Genomic DNA, 12,503 nt, shown 5'->3' with positions numbered 1-12,503 from the left:
TTCACCTAAATAGTTTTTGGATTTGACAGCGTTTTAAAGATGTCTCAGGTTTTGTACTAACAAGTTGTTGGACTGTTTAGCTATCTCAGAAAGGAGGCTGGGGGAGCATCTTGACATTTCCCTTGGAGATTTGGTGACATCATAACCTACAGGCTTTGCTGGCATGGTCCGTGGAATTGTTATGGGAACAATCAAAGAAATGATTACAATATATAGCTGTTGAGAGGCTGTGGAGTCAGCTGTGTTAGCAGAAAGTGATTCAACAACAACAACAACAACAAATCTAATTTGATAAAGAAGAATGGAAAATTACAAGTTTTGTTTTGTTTTGTTTTGTTTTTCCTTAATAGAGGAAAGCTTTACCCATGTCAGCTGTGTTAATGTGAAATATATTTCTCCTGTGACATTGGACATCTTGGAATTCTCTTCAGTGTTTCAGGCAAAGTTGTGCTTTAAGCTACAGAGTTTTCAAGTGGTGCTTAGATACTCAGGTACCTGGTTTGGTTTATAGTACTGGCAGTGTCTCCATGGGTGTCTTTGTTGTGCTGAGTGATTTCTGCAGTTAAAAGAAACTTTCTAAGGAAAAATAACCAAAACCTGGACTTGTGTCAGTACAAATATATAACAATGCTAATCTAGATGAATGATGTAAACTGTTTAATGAAAATGTTTACCCTCTGTTTCTTGCACTTAGTCTGTTGTGTATACAGTTAGAATTAAACCTTGGAGTCCCTCTGTAGGTTGTTCAGCAGGTTGAGAGATGGTAGAAAAATGAAATGAACGTTTCTCTGTGCTTGTAATGGCATCTGAAAAGCTCTGCACGAGGATCAATTTCAGCTGGTGGTGCTCCCAGATTCATGCAAGTGTTGCAGAAATTTCCAGTAGACAGATGTAAGAGCTTAGCTATGATTTTCAGCTAGGAATGCTGTGAATGGTAAGATTGACATTTTCTAGTTTGTTTTTCTGAAGCACTAAACACTAGGTTGAAAAACCTCTGGAGCCTTGACTCCAAAACAAAACTCTTGTTGTCTGGTTTTGCCTTCCTGGCCATCAGCAGTATGAGCCTGGCTTGCTTAACTCTGTGAAATGAATGTGACTGTGTGACAAGACTGACTGTACCTGCTGCTGAAAGACAAGTACTAAATCAGCACGAAGGAAATATTTATTCTTTGGAAGGAATTCATCTGGAACAGGTTTCCACACGAAGCTCATGCCACTCTGAACATTCTTATCTGTTTTGTGACTTGGGTTTCACTTGGAAATTAATATCCATCCAGACTGTGCATGCTTTTAATGTGGCAATTTTGTGTTCTGGGTATTCTTTCAGCCTTCTCTTGCTTTAGAGAAGGTGGCAGTTTGGTAGAAAAGGTTTTAGCCTGGTGGTTCTGACAATTTGCGTAGAGCTTTTTAGCTGTCCTGTTTTCAAACTAAGTGCTTGTATCACTATAAATCAACTAAAAATCAACACCAATGCCCTCAATAAAACATATTCTTAAAATATATTGAACGTTTACAAGTGAAACAGTTTATTTTCCACCCTCAAAGGTCTAAGTGACAAATCTTCAGTCAATACTGTCATACTTTGTATGCACTAAAACTGATTTGTGGCTCGAGTAGACCATTAGTCCACTGTTAGCACATTGATTTGGTGGAACTAAATCTTACTAATTCCAGCATTTGCTCTAAGGTGACCAGCACCCAATTAAATCCACAAACCCAGACTAGGAGTGCCAAGTAAATGTTCAGGTTAAGTGAAAGGTCCTTGCCTGACCTCTCACACCCCTGACATTGGCCACATTCCTGTGGGCCACTCCAGTCACCTTCTGCGTCCTGCCTTGCTGTTCAACATTACCTCATGGAAACTCATCCTCCATGTTGTTCTCCTCTTTTTAAGTGCTTATCCCTTGGGTTAAAAATCAAAATCCAACTTAAATTTACTAGTAAAATTTTATAGAGTCATAGAATCATTTTGGTTGGAAAAGATCTTCAAAATCATTGAGTCTAACCATCCACCCAACACCACCACCCTATCCCAGAGTGCCATGTCTACATATTTTTTTAAACACTTCCAGGGATGGTGATTCTACCACCTTCCTGGATAGCCTGTTCCAATGCCTGACAACTCTTGCAGCAAATAAATTGTTCCTACTCTCCCACATAAGCTTCCCCTGGTACAGCTTGAGGCCATTTTTTCTCATCCTGTCACTTGGTACTAGGTAGACCAACCCCGCCACCTGGCTTCAATCTCCTTCCAGGGAGTTGTAGAGAGCAATGAGGTCTCTCTCAGCCTCCTTTTCTCCAGACTAAGCAAGTCCAGTACCCTCAGATGCTCCTCTGAAGACTAATCTGATATTTATGAGGACTGAAATAAGTCCTCATAAAACTTAGTGACATTTTCCCTATCATTTATATAGAAATGAAATTGGAATGTAAAGCCAGTTGAACAAACATGTCCCTAATTCATTATGAAACACACTTAAAGATGGTTTTATTAAAGGATGTGTTATTTCATGCAAACTGGCTGATTCAAAGGGAGGAAATAAACGCAAACAGCTAAAAAACCCTTTCATTATGCTATTGAAACAAAAATGTGCTGTGGTGCTATTTAAAAAACAACTCCAACGAGCTGAAGAACTAATTACCATCAAAGAAGATGTAGTAGGGGTATTTTTAGAATAATGGACTCTAATTAGTCCATTTCTTGTTGAAATGAATCTGAGGACATCATTAACACATCTTATTCTATTAATTGTAGCTGCTCTGGATTGGGTGTAAGTGGGTTGTTATCTCATGACAGTTGCATTGCAAAGAAGGAAAAAAGAAGTATTTTTATCTGGGGTAGTTGGCTGTATGTCTTCAGGGAGCCAAGGGGAGCAGTAATTACACTTTGGAAAGAGAAATGTGGGCGTTCTGCCGCTGGCGGAGGGGGACCAGGAGAGGGGTTTGGGTCCACCAGGCGCCGCTCCGCGGACACAAACGAAGAAGGGAATCCACTCCGGGATTTCCCGCCGCCCCCACCCGCAGGGCTGCCCCGGCGGTCAGCTGCAAAGCCCGGAGCGGGATCGGGGTGGTGGGAGCGGCACTCGGCGCTTCACCAGGGTCGTGCGCCCGGGGCAGATGAGATCGGCGGAGGGGGCTGTTGCTGTCCAGGAGTCCCGGCTTGTGCCACCGGCTTCCGACACCCTCGAGTCAAACCCCTCCAAAAATTAAAAACAAAACAAAACAAAAACAACCCACAACAACAACAATAATAAAAAAAAAAAATAAAAAAAAATAAAGAACCAGGGAAAAACTGCCCTGGACCCCCTTTCCCCTCACGCCGGTGGGGCTGGGGGCGCCGGTCAGGGCCGTGCCGCGCTGGCCGCTCGCCCGCGCCGCTCGCTGTGCCTGTGCGGGGCCCTAATAAAGCTATTTTGAAAGTGACCCCTCGGCCAGAGCGCGGGGAGGGAGCAGCGAGCCGGGCGCAGCTGTCCGGAATCATGACTGAAGATGACGGATTCCGTGGTGGTGGAGGGTCACGTCAAGTTGAGAGATGGAAAAAAGGTCCCTGCTCCCGGTGCCCCTTCGGCCCGGTCCCGCGGCGGGCCGGGGCAGGGGGTCCCCGACCATCACCCCACTTCTTAGGAGGGGAGAGAAACCGTTCTTCCCTCCTCCGGCCCTGGCTAACCCTCTCCCTTTGCCTCTCGTTGCAGTGGAAGAATAGGTGGCTGGTGCTGCGCAAGCCGTCCCCCGTCGCAGGTAAGAAGGGAGCCCGTCTGGAGCGGGGGAGGCAGGCACCGGGGCGTCCGTCCCTCCTCTGCCCAGAGTTGGGGGCCGGGGTTTGGGGCTCCGGCGCAGGGAGTTTACGGCGCTTCCCTTGGGGCTAAGCAGCCGCCGGAGATCGCCTTCGGTGGGGCTCTTCTCTAAGCCGTTCCCGCTCTTTAATGTTTTAATTTGATTATTATTCTTTTTAATTGGGGGAGCGGGGAATAAATTATCTGGCAACGGAGCAGGAGGCCCAAAATAGGAACCGGTACTGCTGGGTCCCCCGAGGTACAGCGAAGAGCCGGGCTCCGCAGCTCCTTAGGGCCTCGGGCAGGCGGCCCTGAAGGGCTCGGGGCCCCTTTTCCTTCAACCGAGGGCGTGGAGCGGCTGCAGGAGCGCTCCGGGCCCTTAAGGCGGGGAACGTCACCGGGGGTAACGGCGAGGCATGAGGCCGGTGCCCGGGGGGTAGCGTTTGTGTGTCTGGCTTTGGAGAGAAGGTTTTAAGTAGCTTCATTATCAGGTGCTCGCTAAAGCCGGTGGGAAAGGTGATTTTTCTCAAGGTTTCAGGTTTTGGTTCCTGTTAAAAATGTAAAATTTTTTTGTATTATTATTATTTAATTTCAGAAGGTTTGGTGTCTGTAGGAAAAACAAAAAAAACCCAAATAAGCCCAGACCCTGGCATTGTGAGCTTGGTAGTTTATTTTTGATCCGTGTTTTGGCATAAAATAGCACTCCAATTTAAAAAAATAAAATGACATTTTGAATTAAAAGAAACAAACAAACAAAAAAACCCCAAAACCCAAAGCCAAACCAAAACCAACAAAACAACCCAAACCCTAAATAACTTCCATCCTTCTGAAGGGGAAATTGAAAATGTTATTCAGAGATGATGTTGTATTGCTGGAGAGGAAAAGTAGGTTTCAGGTTTCCCCATTTATTCCTAACAAGGAAAACACTCGGGCTCCAAAAGCGTGTGTTTCCAGAGCTGAATGTTGCTTACACATAGAAAATGTGAATTTGCAGTGCTGCAGAATGGAGTATGGCATCATTTTGAGGTTGTTGCTGGTAGACTGAAGGTTTCTTAGTAATTAAAGGTCTCCAGACTTAATTTTTGAGTTATTACAGTTATGTGTTAGTGTCTTAAATGCTTGTACCTTAGCTAAATATATGTTAAGCTTCTCTGTATGAATCTCTGTTCCTAGAGCAAGTATCTGGATGTGAATATGGGCCTGGGTTTCTAATATGAGCAAGCCAAGTTTGAAGGGGAGAGATGAGGAAGCTTGTTTCGAAAACTTGTTAAGTGCTAATGCGGTTTATTCCTCAAGAGCTTCTAGCAAAATTAGCCAGGTTTACCAGAAAAAACCCATACAACAACAAAACTAAACAAAAACAACAACAAAAACCCCCAAACAAACAAAAAAACCCAAACCAAGCAACCCAGTTATTTGCTTTTTCCTCAACTGCCTTCAGACGCAGAACTGTATTGCAGAATGCTGAAATATCCTAGTTGCAGCTGTTTTTGCTAACAGGTGCATGAAAACAATTGGGAATCCATGCTAAGCTCTGCTTTAGTTAGCAGAGGGTTCAGTGTTTCAGTCATTTTTCACCTCTTTGGAGATTTGCCAGTCCTTTGCTCAGCTGAGAGCCATAAGGGCACCTTGTCAGGGCTCAGAGCACCACACACCAACATTCATTAAATAGTGCATAGCAAAGCTTTCTCCTTTGTGGTGTGAGGGTCAGCTTAAACTGTGAATGTCGCAGCTTTGATGTTGACCACTAATTTAACTTAAAAGTGAGTTCTATGTGTTGGAAACCTGGGGGAAGTGAAGTGTTCTTGTTAATGGAAAAGGTGGGAGAGGTCTCTCCACTCTTCTTTTTTCTTTTTTTTTTTTGGATTTGCTTGTGAAAATTGTTTTTCCCCACTGGATCATGGCACTTAGGGACACAGAATGGTACGGGTTGGAAGGGACCTCTGGAGATCAAGTCCAACCCCCTGCCAAAGCAGGATCACCTATAGTAGGTCACACAGGAATGCATCCAGATGGGTGTTGAATGTCTCCAGAGGAGACTCCATAACCTTTCTGGGCAGCCCGTTCCCAGGCACCCTTACAATAAAGAAGTTTTTCCTCATGCTGAGGTGGAACTTTCTGTGTTCCAGTTTGTGCCCATTGCTCCTTGTCATGTCAAAGGGCACCACTGAAAAAAGCCTGGCTCCCTCTTTTTGACACCCACCCCTCAGATATTTATAACCATTCATAAGATCCCCTCTCAGTCTTCTCCAGACTGAACAGCCTTAGGTCTCTCAGCCTTTCCTCATTAGACAGATGTTCTAGTCCCTTATGAATGACTTTCTTCTGTTGCATAGTTCCTGTGTCATAAAGACCTGTAGGAAAGTGTTAAAAAAAAAGGAAAAGGAAAACAAATGATGGAAGCCAATATTATAAAGTAATTCTTCAAGAAGGGGGGGGGTGGGGGGGGAAGCAGCAAGTAAACTACAAGGTGTGCTGCATAATGATTATTTCGCAATGGCTACTGTGTAACATTTGAGCAGGAAACCTGAGCTGACACTTAACAATCTGGCAGTGCAGGCTGCTCACCATTTAGTAGCTGAGTAATCTGTGAACTACTGTAAGAATTTCATTTGTGGTTCAGTATGTTCTAATGGAAACACAGATGACAATAGCCTCTCAGTCTTCAGTGTTTGTGATGTGGACAGCTACCTCCTAATGGTCAGAACTGGATCAGTCCCTTCTAGATTCAGGAATACCTGAAAAACCACTGCATAAAATACAGATGACTTTTTATTTGTGTCCTTCTTTCTGAGCCTGCAGATTCCCCTTGAAACATGCCTTCAGTGTTCCCTCCCTGAAAACAAGTACTGCAGACTAGCTGGGAGTGGGGTGGGGAAGGGAAACTGATGTCTTGCATTGACTTGATCAGACTGACCCTGTTGTTGTCTAAAGCAGGTTTGTGTTGAAGCACTGAGAAATGTGTCATGGTTTCTGTTCTGCCTCATCATCTCTGACAGTTTTGCTTCTTTTAGACTGTTTACTCATGCTGGTCTACAAGGATAAATCTGAACGAGCAAAAGGGCATAAGGAGAGGAGCAGCATGACCTTAGAAGACATCTGTGGCTTGGATCCTGGGCTCTCCTATGAGGGCTTGAATCACACTCTTGCAATCATCTGTCTCTCTCAAGTTGTGATGCTGGGATTCGAGAACAAGGAGACGATGTACGCGTGGGATGTACGGATCCGCTACAGTCTGGGGGAAGGTAACCTTTGTCTTCTCACACTTTCGTTTTATTTCTCCAGAAGGAGGAAAACAAAGCATAACTAAAATGCAAATTGAGTACAGTTAAGGAAAAGACTGTCACTCATTTGAGAGTGAAGAGGCTGGTCCTCCCCTTACAGCTTCAAGTGGGTGTCCCTTAAGATAGGTTTTGGTTACAGTACTGCCCAGTACTGATGGCTAACTAGGAGAGCTCTTAATTTCTTGTTTTTGGCACTGAAAGTATGAAGCTGATCAGAAAGTGTGAAACTGGTCAGAATTCTACTTCTTATCCTGCAATTTACTCGGGGATTTTGACAAGGGGATTCTGAAGGAGCCTGAACTAAGAGAAGCAGTGTCCTGAGCAAAACCCAGCTAGTTCAGTGCTAGTTTTCTGAGGTGCCTGTTAGGTGTTGCACTGATAATGTTTATTGCTGCTATTGTTCCCTTTCAGGAAGAGGGACATCTTGCAATAAGGAGTGTCAGCAGACAGTCTTTCACCTAACTTTACTCTTATGTACCCTTTTGTTTTATTTTCTTGGTTAGTACAAGGTACTTTGGGGCACAAAGAGTGGTCATATTGGTAATCCAGAGTGTCTGTCTTACATTTGTTTAGTCAGAACTGGGGAAGGAGGGTCGGTGTGTGGGAGACACACATTAGCCATCTTAATCACTTCTTACATATGCTTTGCCATCTGTTGCATTTGTAGACTCCTTCCTTTGCAGTACATGCAGAGAAAAGTGGTCTGGGAATTTTGCAGCAATGGAGTGTAGAAGTATGAGAAGAGAGATGTATGGATGAACACTCAGAGATGTCAGATAGGAAGTCTTGCATAAGAGGAAAGGTAGTGGGGGTCTCCATGGGTAATGGAGTAGTTGATACACTGTAGCTGTATTGTATCCAGCTCTGTTTCTTGACTAATATGTGATCTATGTACAGCATAGACTTGTCCTAAAGCCTGAAGGAGAATTCAAGTTTGACATGATCATTCATGATCTTTTTTTTTTTTTTTTTTTTTTTCATGGAGAGAGCATTTAATCTCAATCTGGAGTTGAAGGTTATGGTTGTGGTAGGAGGAAGCACAGAAGCAGCACAGGGTTTTGGTGTTTTGTATTTTTAAAGGAATGGTGTGAGTGTGGTAGGAATAGAGCCTATTGGATGATGATATGAGCAGCCATGGAGTAAAGATGGAAGGGGAGAGGTTGCATGTGGAGATGAAGAAATGAAGGAGAAAACAAAAATAATTGGTTGAACTCATTTAGTTTGCAGAGCATTAATTGCACAAAAGAACCAAAAAAGCTTGGGGGAAGGAGGATAGATCAAGGTATAGATTTTTTGTTTGCTTGTTTTGCTTTCATTCAGGATTTTGTCTTTCATGGCAGGTTCAGGTAGAAGAAAGAAGTCAGGTTAAAGTGAGTGTAGTTTGGGTAGACAGAAATATAAAAGAGTGGAGACTTGGATGAAGAGAGGATGGTGACTAGTGTTTTTTCTTAAAGCTCAGTAAGGGTGCCTTTGTATGCCTTGGGAGTAAGGTGGCTGGGTGATAAAAATAGGATTGGGATAGATGACCTCAGAGTCTGGGAAGCAAAAGAAAAAAAAAAGTGAAAGAAGTCAATGCTGTTCTTGACTGATGACCACAGAATGGAGGTGCTTGAACTGGAATTCCTGGTGTTTTCTCAGCAGATGAGGTGGATGTGATTCCTGGAATAAAAGAACCAGGATCAGAGAAAACAGTTGAGTTGGAGTAGGTCAGGTGTGAGCAGGGTGCTTGAGCCCACACCTCATTCTGAAGAAGGTAGCATACTGCAGGTCAGTGAATAGCTATGAAGAGGAAAAGGCAATTCCAGTTTACCAACAAAGCAGTATGTGGCCAAAGCTTCATGTCCAGATTTGTTTCTTCCTCTGCTTTGGCTTTTCTCAGATTTGGATATTGGTGTAGAAGCTGAGCTCTTTGTTTTCAGCAGCTGTTGTAACTTGCAACTGCTTGTGTGAAGAGTGTGCTCCTTTGCTCATTTATGAGGCAGAAAGAACCCTGAGGCTTCTGCTGCCATGGTTTGATTGCCAGTAAAGTACTGGCCAGAGTTGTGCAAATTATATCAAAGATTCCTTACTGAATGTTATTAATTGAGATGGTTTGGGTATCTTTTTCATAGTTTATGTTCAAACAAGTTGTGTAACAATTGTCTGCCCAAAATGGGACATGGTGTGGCTATTGATTTGCTCTCCAGCAGTACTACTAGCAGAGCTGTAAGCAGAGCTGTGGTTAGTTGGATATATCTTTGTCTCCTTGCACATTTCACTCAAATGACTTTGTGGTTAATTCTGCTGGAGCCTTGGGGAACTTACAAATTGCATGTCATAGATGAGGAGTTGACTTAGAGATAAGATGGTATCTAAGAATATAACAAGTATTTAGATGAGAAGCAAGACTCAGACCCAGCTGAAATTCATGATGAAGCAGCTTAGGCAAGAAAAAGAGTGGCTGTAGGAAGTGAGAGTAGCTGGAAGCTACCCTGTAGATTTCACAGGCAGGCAGCTCTTTGTATGATCTTTGATGGACAGGCAAAAGCTAAATCTATGTGCTTCTTGGTAAATGCTCCTCTGACTGGAAATGATACTACTTTTTTATTTGATTTTATTGTCTAATCACAAGATGGAAGTAACTAGGGGAGTCGTGGAGGTCAAAACAGTTGTTTGAGAAATAGGTGCTTGCTCTCTTGAATTGCTCCTTTTGAAACAGTGTGAGGTTTGAGCCTTTGAGGTGCTCCTAGTAGCTTATTATTCAGAGTGCAACAGCTCTGGAGGAGAAGATGGGGGGACCAGCCTAGAAGAGCTGCTACTTTAGGTAAGGACCTTGCAGTAGTGGAGCTGGGATTTGTACCTGGGTTTTGTACACTTTAATGAGACTGATGATTCCCTCCCCACCCCTTCTTTTGAGGTTTAGGCTGTTAAATGTGAAGAATTAACCAACATCTGAGAGTGTTTATTACCTATGGATTGCTTTATTTCCTTGTGATTTTAAATGTCTGGGCATCACCAACTCCCAAAAGATTCACAAAGGTGGGAAAATGTAATTTCCACTATTTCACTAGGAAAGGAGTGAAGCAGTTTGTTAAAGGTGGCAAATGAGTCAGTGAGAGAGCTCTGGCTGGAATATGCCTGCTTCTTTGAGCCTTGGTTTTTGGGCTCTTTGGGCACTGTGTTATGTGTATGCATGCACAAAGGAAAGGAGAGGCACAGAGAGACAGAAGGAAACTATATGTAATAATGCAAGGCTAGAAGGGAGTAGCCTGGAAGATTTAGGATAAGTTCATGTAGTGTTACATCTTCATCATTGGTAGCATTAAGCCAAGATACATTTTTATCCAACCCTAAACTGACATAATAGAGACTAATGAGCTTACAGCTACTCATGTGAAGCTGCCTGGGCTCTGCTTACAATCTTGATGGTGTGGTCAGGGGTCGATCCACATCCCACAGCTGAGCATAACAACTCTGTGTAACACAACTCATGGCACCTTCCTTCTCTTTTCTATGGTAATTTGTTTTTCTTCCTTATCTGGTAGTTCATAGATTCCAAGTTTTTGTAGCACCTGGCACTAAACTAGAGAGTGGGCCTGCTACCCTGCATTTCTGCAATGACATTCTCGTCCTTGTGAAAGACCTTCCTCCTAGTGTCATGGGCCAGTGGAAGCTCTCAGACCTGCGGCGGTACGGAGCTGTCCCAAACGGATTCATCTTTGAAGGGGGTACCAGGTGCGGCTTCTGTAAGTACAAATGGAACCTGTCTTCTAAAAGTTGTTTGAAACCTTTTGTAGGCATGTAAATGCCAGTTGCGGCCAAAGTGGAGATTTCAGAACCAGCTGGGCTGCTCTGGCATACAGGCAGCCTCAGACCAGAGGGGCTGTTTCAACCCTGGTGTTCAGTAAAAATGGGACTCTGGAGAGTCCTGACTGAACGTTGCCCTGTGGCTCTTCAGAAGATGTTGACTGTTGGTAGTGGATGTGGAGCAAAAATAAGGTAATGAAATCTTATGTCTTGTGTCATGCAAGAGATAAGGCAAAATGATTTAATGCTCAGATTATTAAATTATGATTAACTATTTTATTGTTTTCAGAGGGAAAAGGATATGGAGCTTTAAGGTTATAGGCAGCATCAAGCCTCTCCTTGTGTAAATGCTAATGTCTAAATTTTGTAGAAGACTACTGGCTCCTAAAAGTTAAGAACTTCTGTCTATTCCCTTCCCTATTAATAGCTTTGTCACTTTATGGGACCATGAGATTCCTGGAGAAAAAATGAAGGCAAGCAAGCTGCAGCTGGTTTCTGCAGCCTAGTAGCTAACCTATACCTTTAGATGGGGGAAAATCTCTTATTCTAATGTGTAGTTCAGGACTTCTCATTTCTCTCTCCAGATAAAATGCAGAACTCACATGTAAGAACTGAAAATGGAATATAATTAATGAACTGCTTTAGGCTGGATATCCTTACTGAAAGGGAACAGGCTATCCAGGGAGGTGGTTGAATCCCAGTCCCTGGAGGTGTTTCAAAGAGGCAGAGATGTGGTGCTTAGGGCCATGGTTCAGCGCCAGACTTGATGGAATTAGAAAATGGTTGGACTGGATGACCTGAAAGGTCTTTTCCAACCAAAATGATTCTGTGAGTCTATGAATCTTCCTCCCTGCTTTCACACACTACTGAGATTGAAGTATCTTTTGTTTGTTGTGTGTTCTGAGGGTGTGTTTGCCCATGGGTTTGCTGGTTTTAATCAAATCAAGCATTGCAAGATTTAATAATATTTGGAAACTTAATGAAATTGGCGCCTTCTCTTGAACATTTGGGAGACTGTACAGTGCTTTACTGCTAACTGCCATAGAGGGCTGGCTTAGTGTTTCAGCCTTCTGCAAGTGGTTGCAGGCTGCTTTTTCCCAACTCTCTAACCCCATAGAAAGAGTGAGCATGTGAGCTCCACAGCCTAGTAGACAGCTGCGTGGTATTACAGGGATGCATACCACATATTCCTTGGCTTCCAAATGCTTGTGCACCAAATCTGTTCCAACACATGACTGAGCTGTGTAATTTCGAGTAATGGATTCATCAGCTTTCTTGAGAAAGCAGTAAAGATGTGATGTAATTGCTGGCTTTTCTGTATGCTTTTAAAGCATAACTTACTTAAGCCTTACCTATTCAGTCATCTCACCTTTTGCAAGGACCCCCAGACTCCTTCCCATGCAATCCAGTTCTACCCAGCAAAACAAAGGAAATGTTGCCTGTGGGAGTCAGTCAGCAGTTGTGGTGCTTGTGTGAACAGCAGAATCTACAAAACAGTATTTTAAGCATATAGGTGTCTTGGATTCATGCCCACCTGCACATGTGCAGACACTGTTTGCACAAGTTATATAAGGGCCATTTGGTTTGGGGACTTCCAAATATGTGACAGGTCTTTGCAGAAATCCTTTGAGTTAAGCAGCCAGCTCATCTGTACACACTG

General features: G+C 43.5%; 1 protein-coding gene across 1 annotated transcript in view; it reads left to right on the top strand.

The window, feature by feature from the left end:
• Positions 1–3,489: 3,489 nt before the first annotated feature.
• Positions 3,490–12,503, top strand: part of DOK7 (docking protein 7) — a 50,048-nt gene continuing 41,034 nt past the window's right edge. The window contains exons 1-4 of the mRNA XM_054391637.1: positions 3,490–3,543; positions 3,693–3,738; positions 6,788–7,018; positions 10,582–10,782. Coding sequence (XP_054247612.1) covers positions 3,490–3,543; positions 3,693–3,738; positions 6,788–7,018; positions 10,582–10,782 — 532 coding nt within the window. The remainder of the gene's footprint in view (positions 3,544–3,692; positions 3,739–6,787; positions 7,019–10,581; positions 10,783–12,503) is intronic.

The sequence above is a fragment of the Indicator indicator genome, chromosome 23, assembly GCF_027791375.1.
Source record: "Indicator indicator isolate 239-I01 chromosome 23, UM_Iind_1.1, whole genome shotgun sequence".
Taxonomy (NCBI): Eukaryota; Metazoa; Chordata; class Aves; order Piciformes; family Indicatoridae; genus Indicator; species Indicator indicator.
The sequence above is the reverse complement of the archived record's forward strand: the minus strand, read 5'-3'. Positions and strand labels throughout refer to the sequence as shown.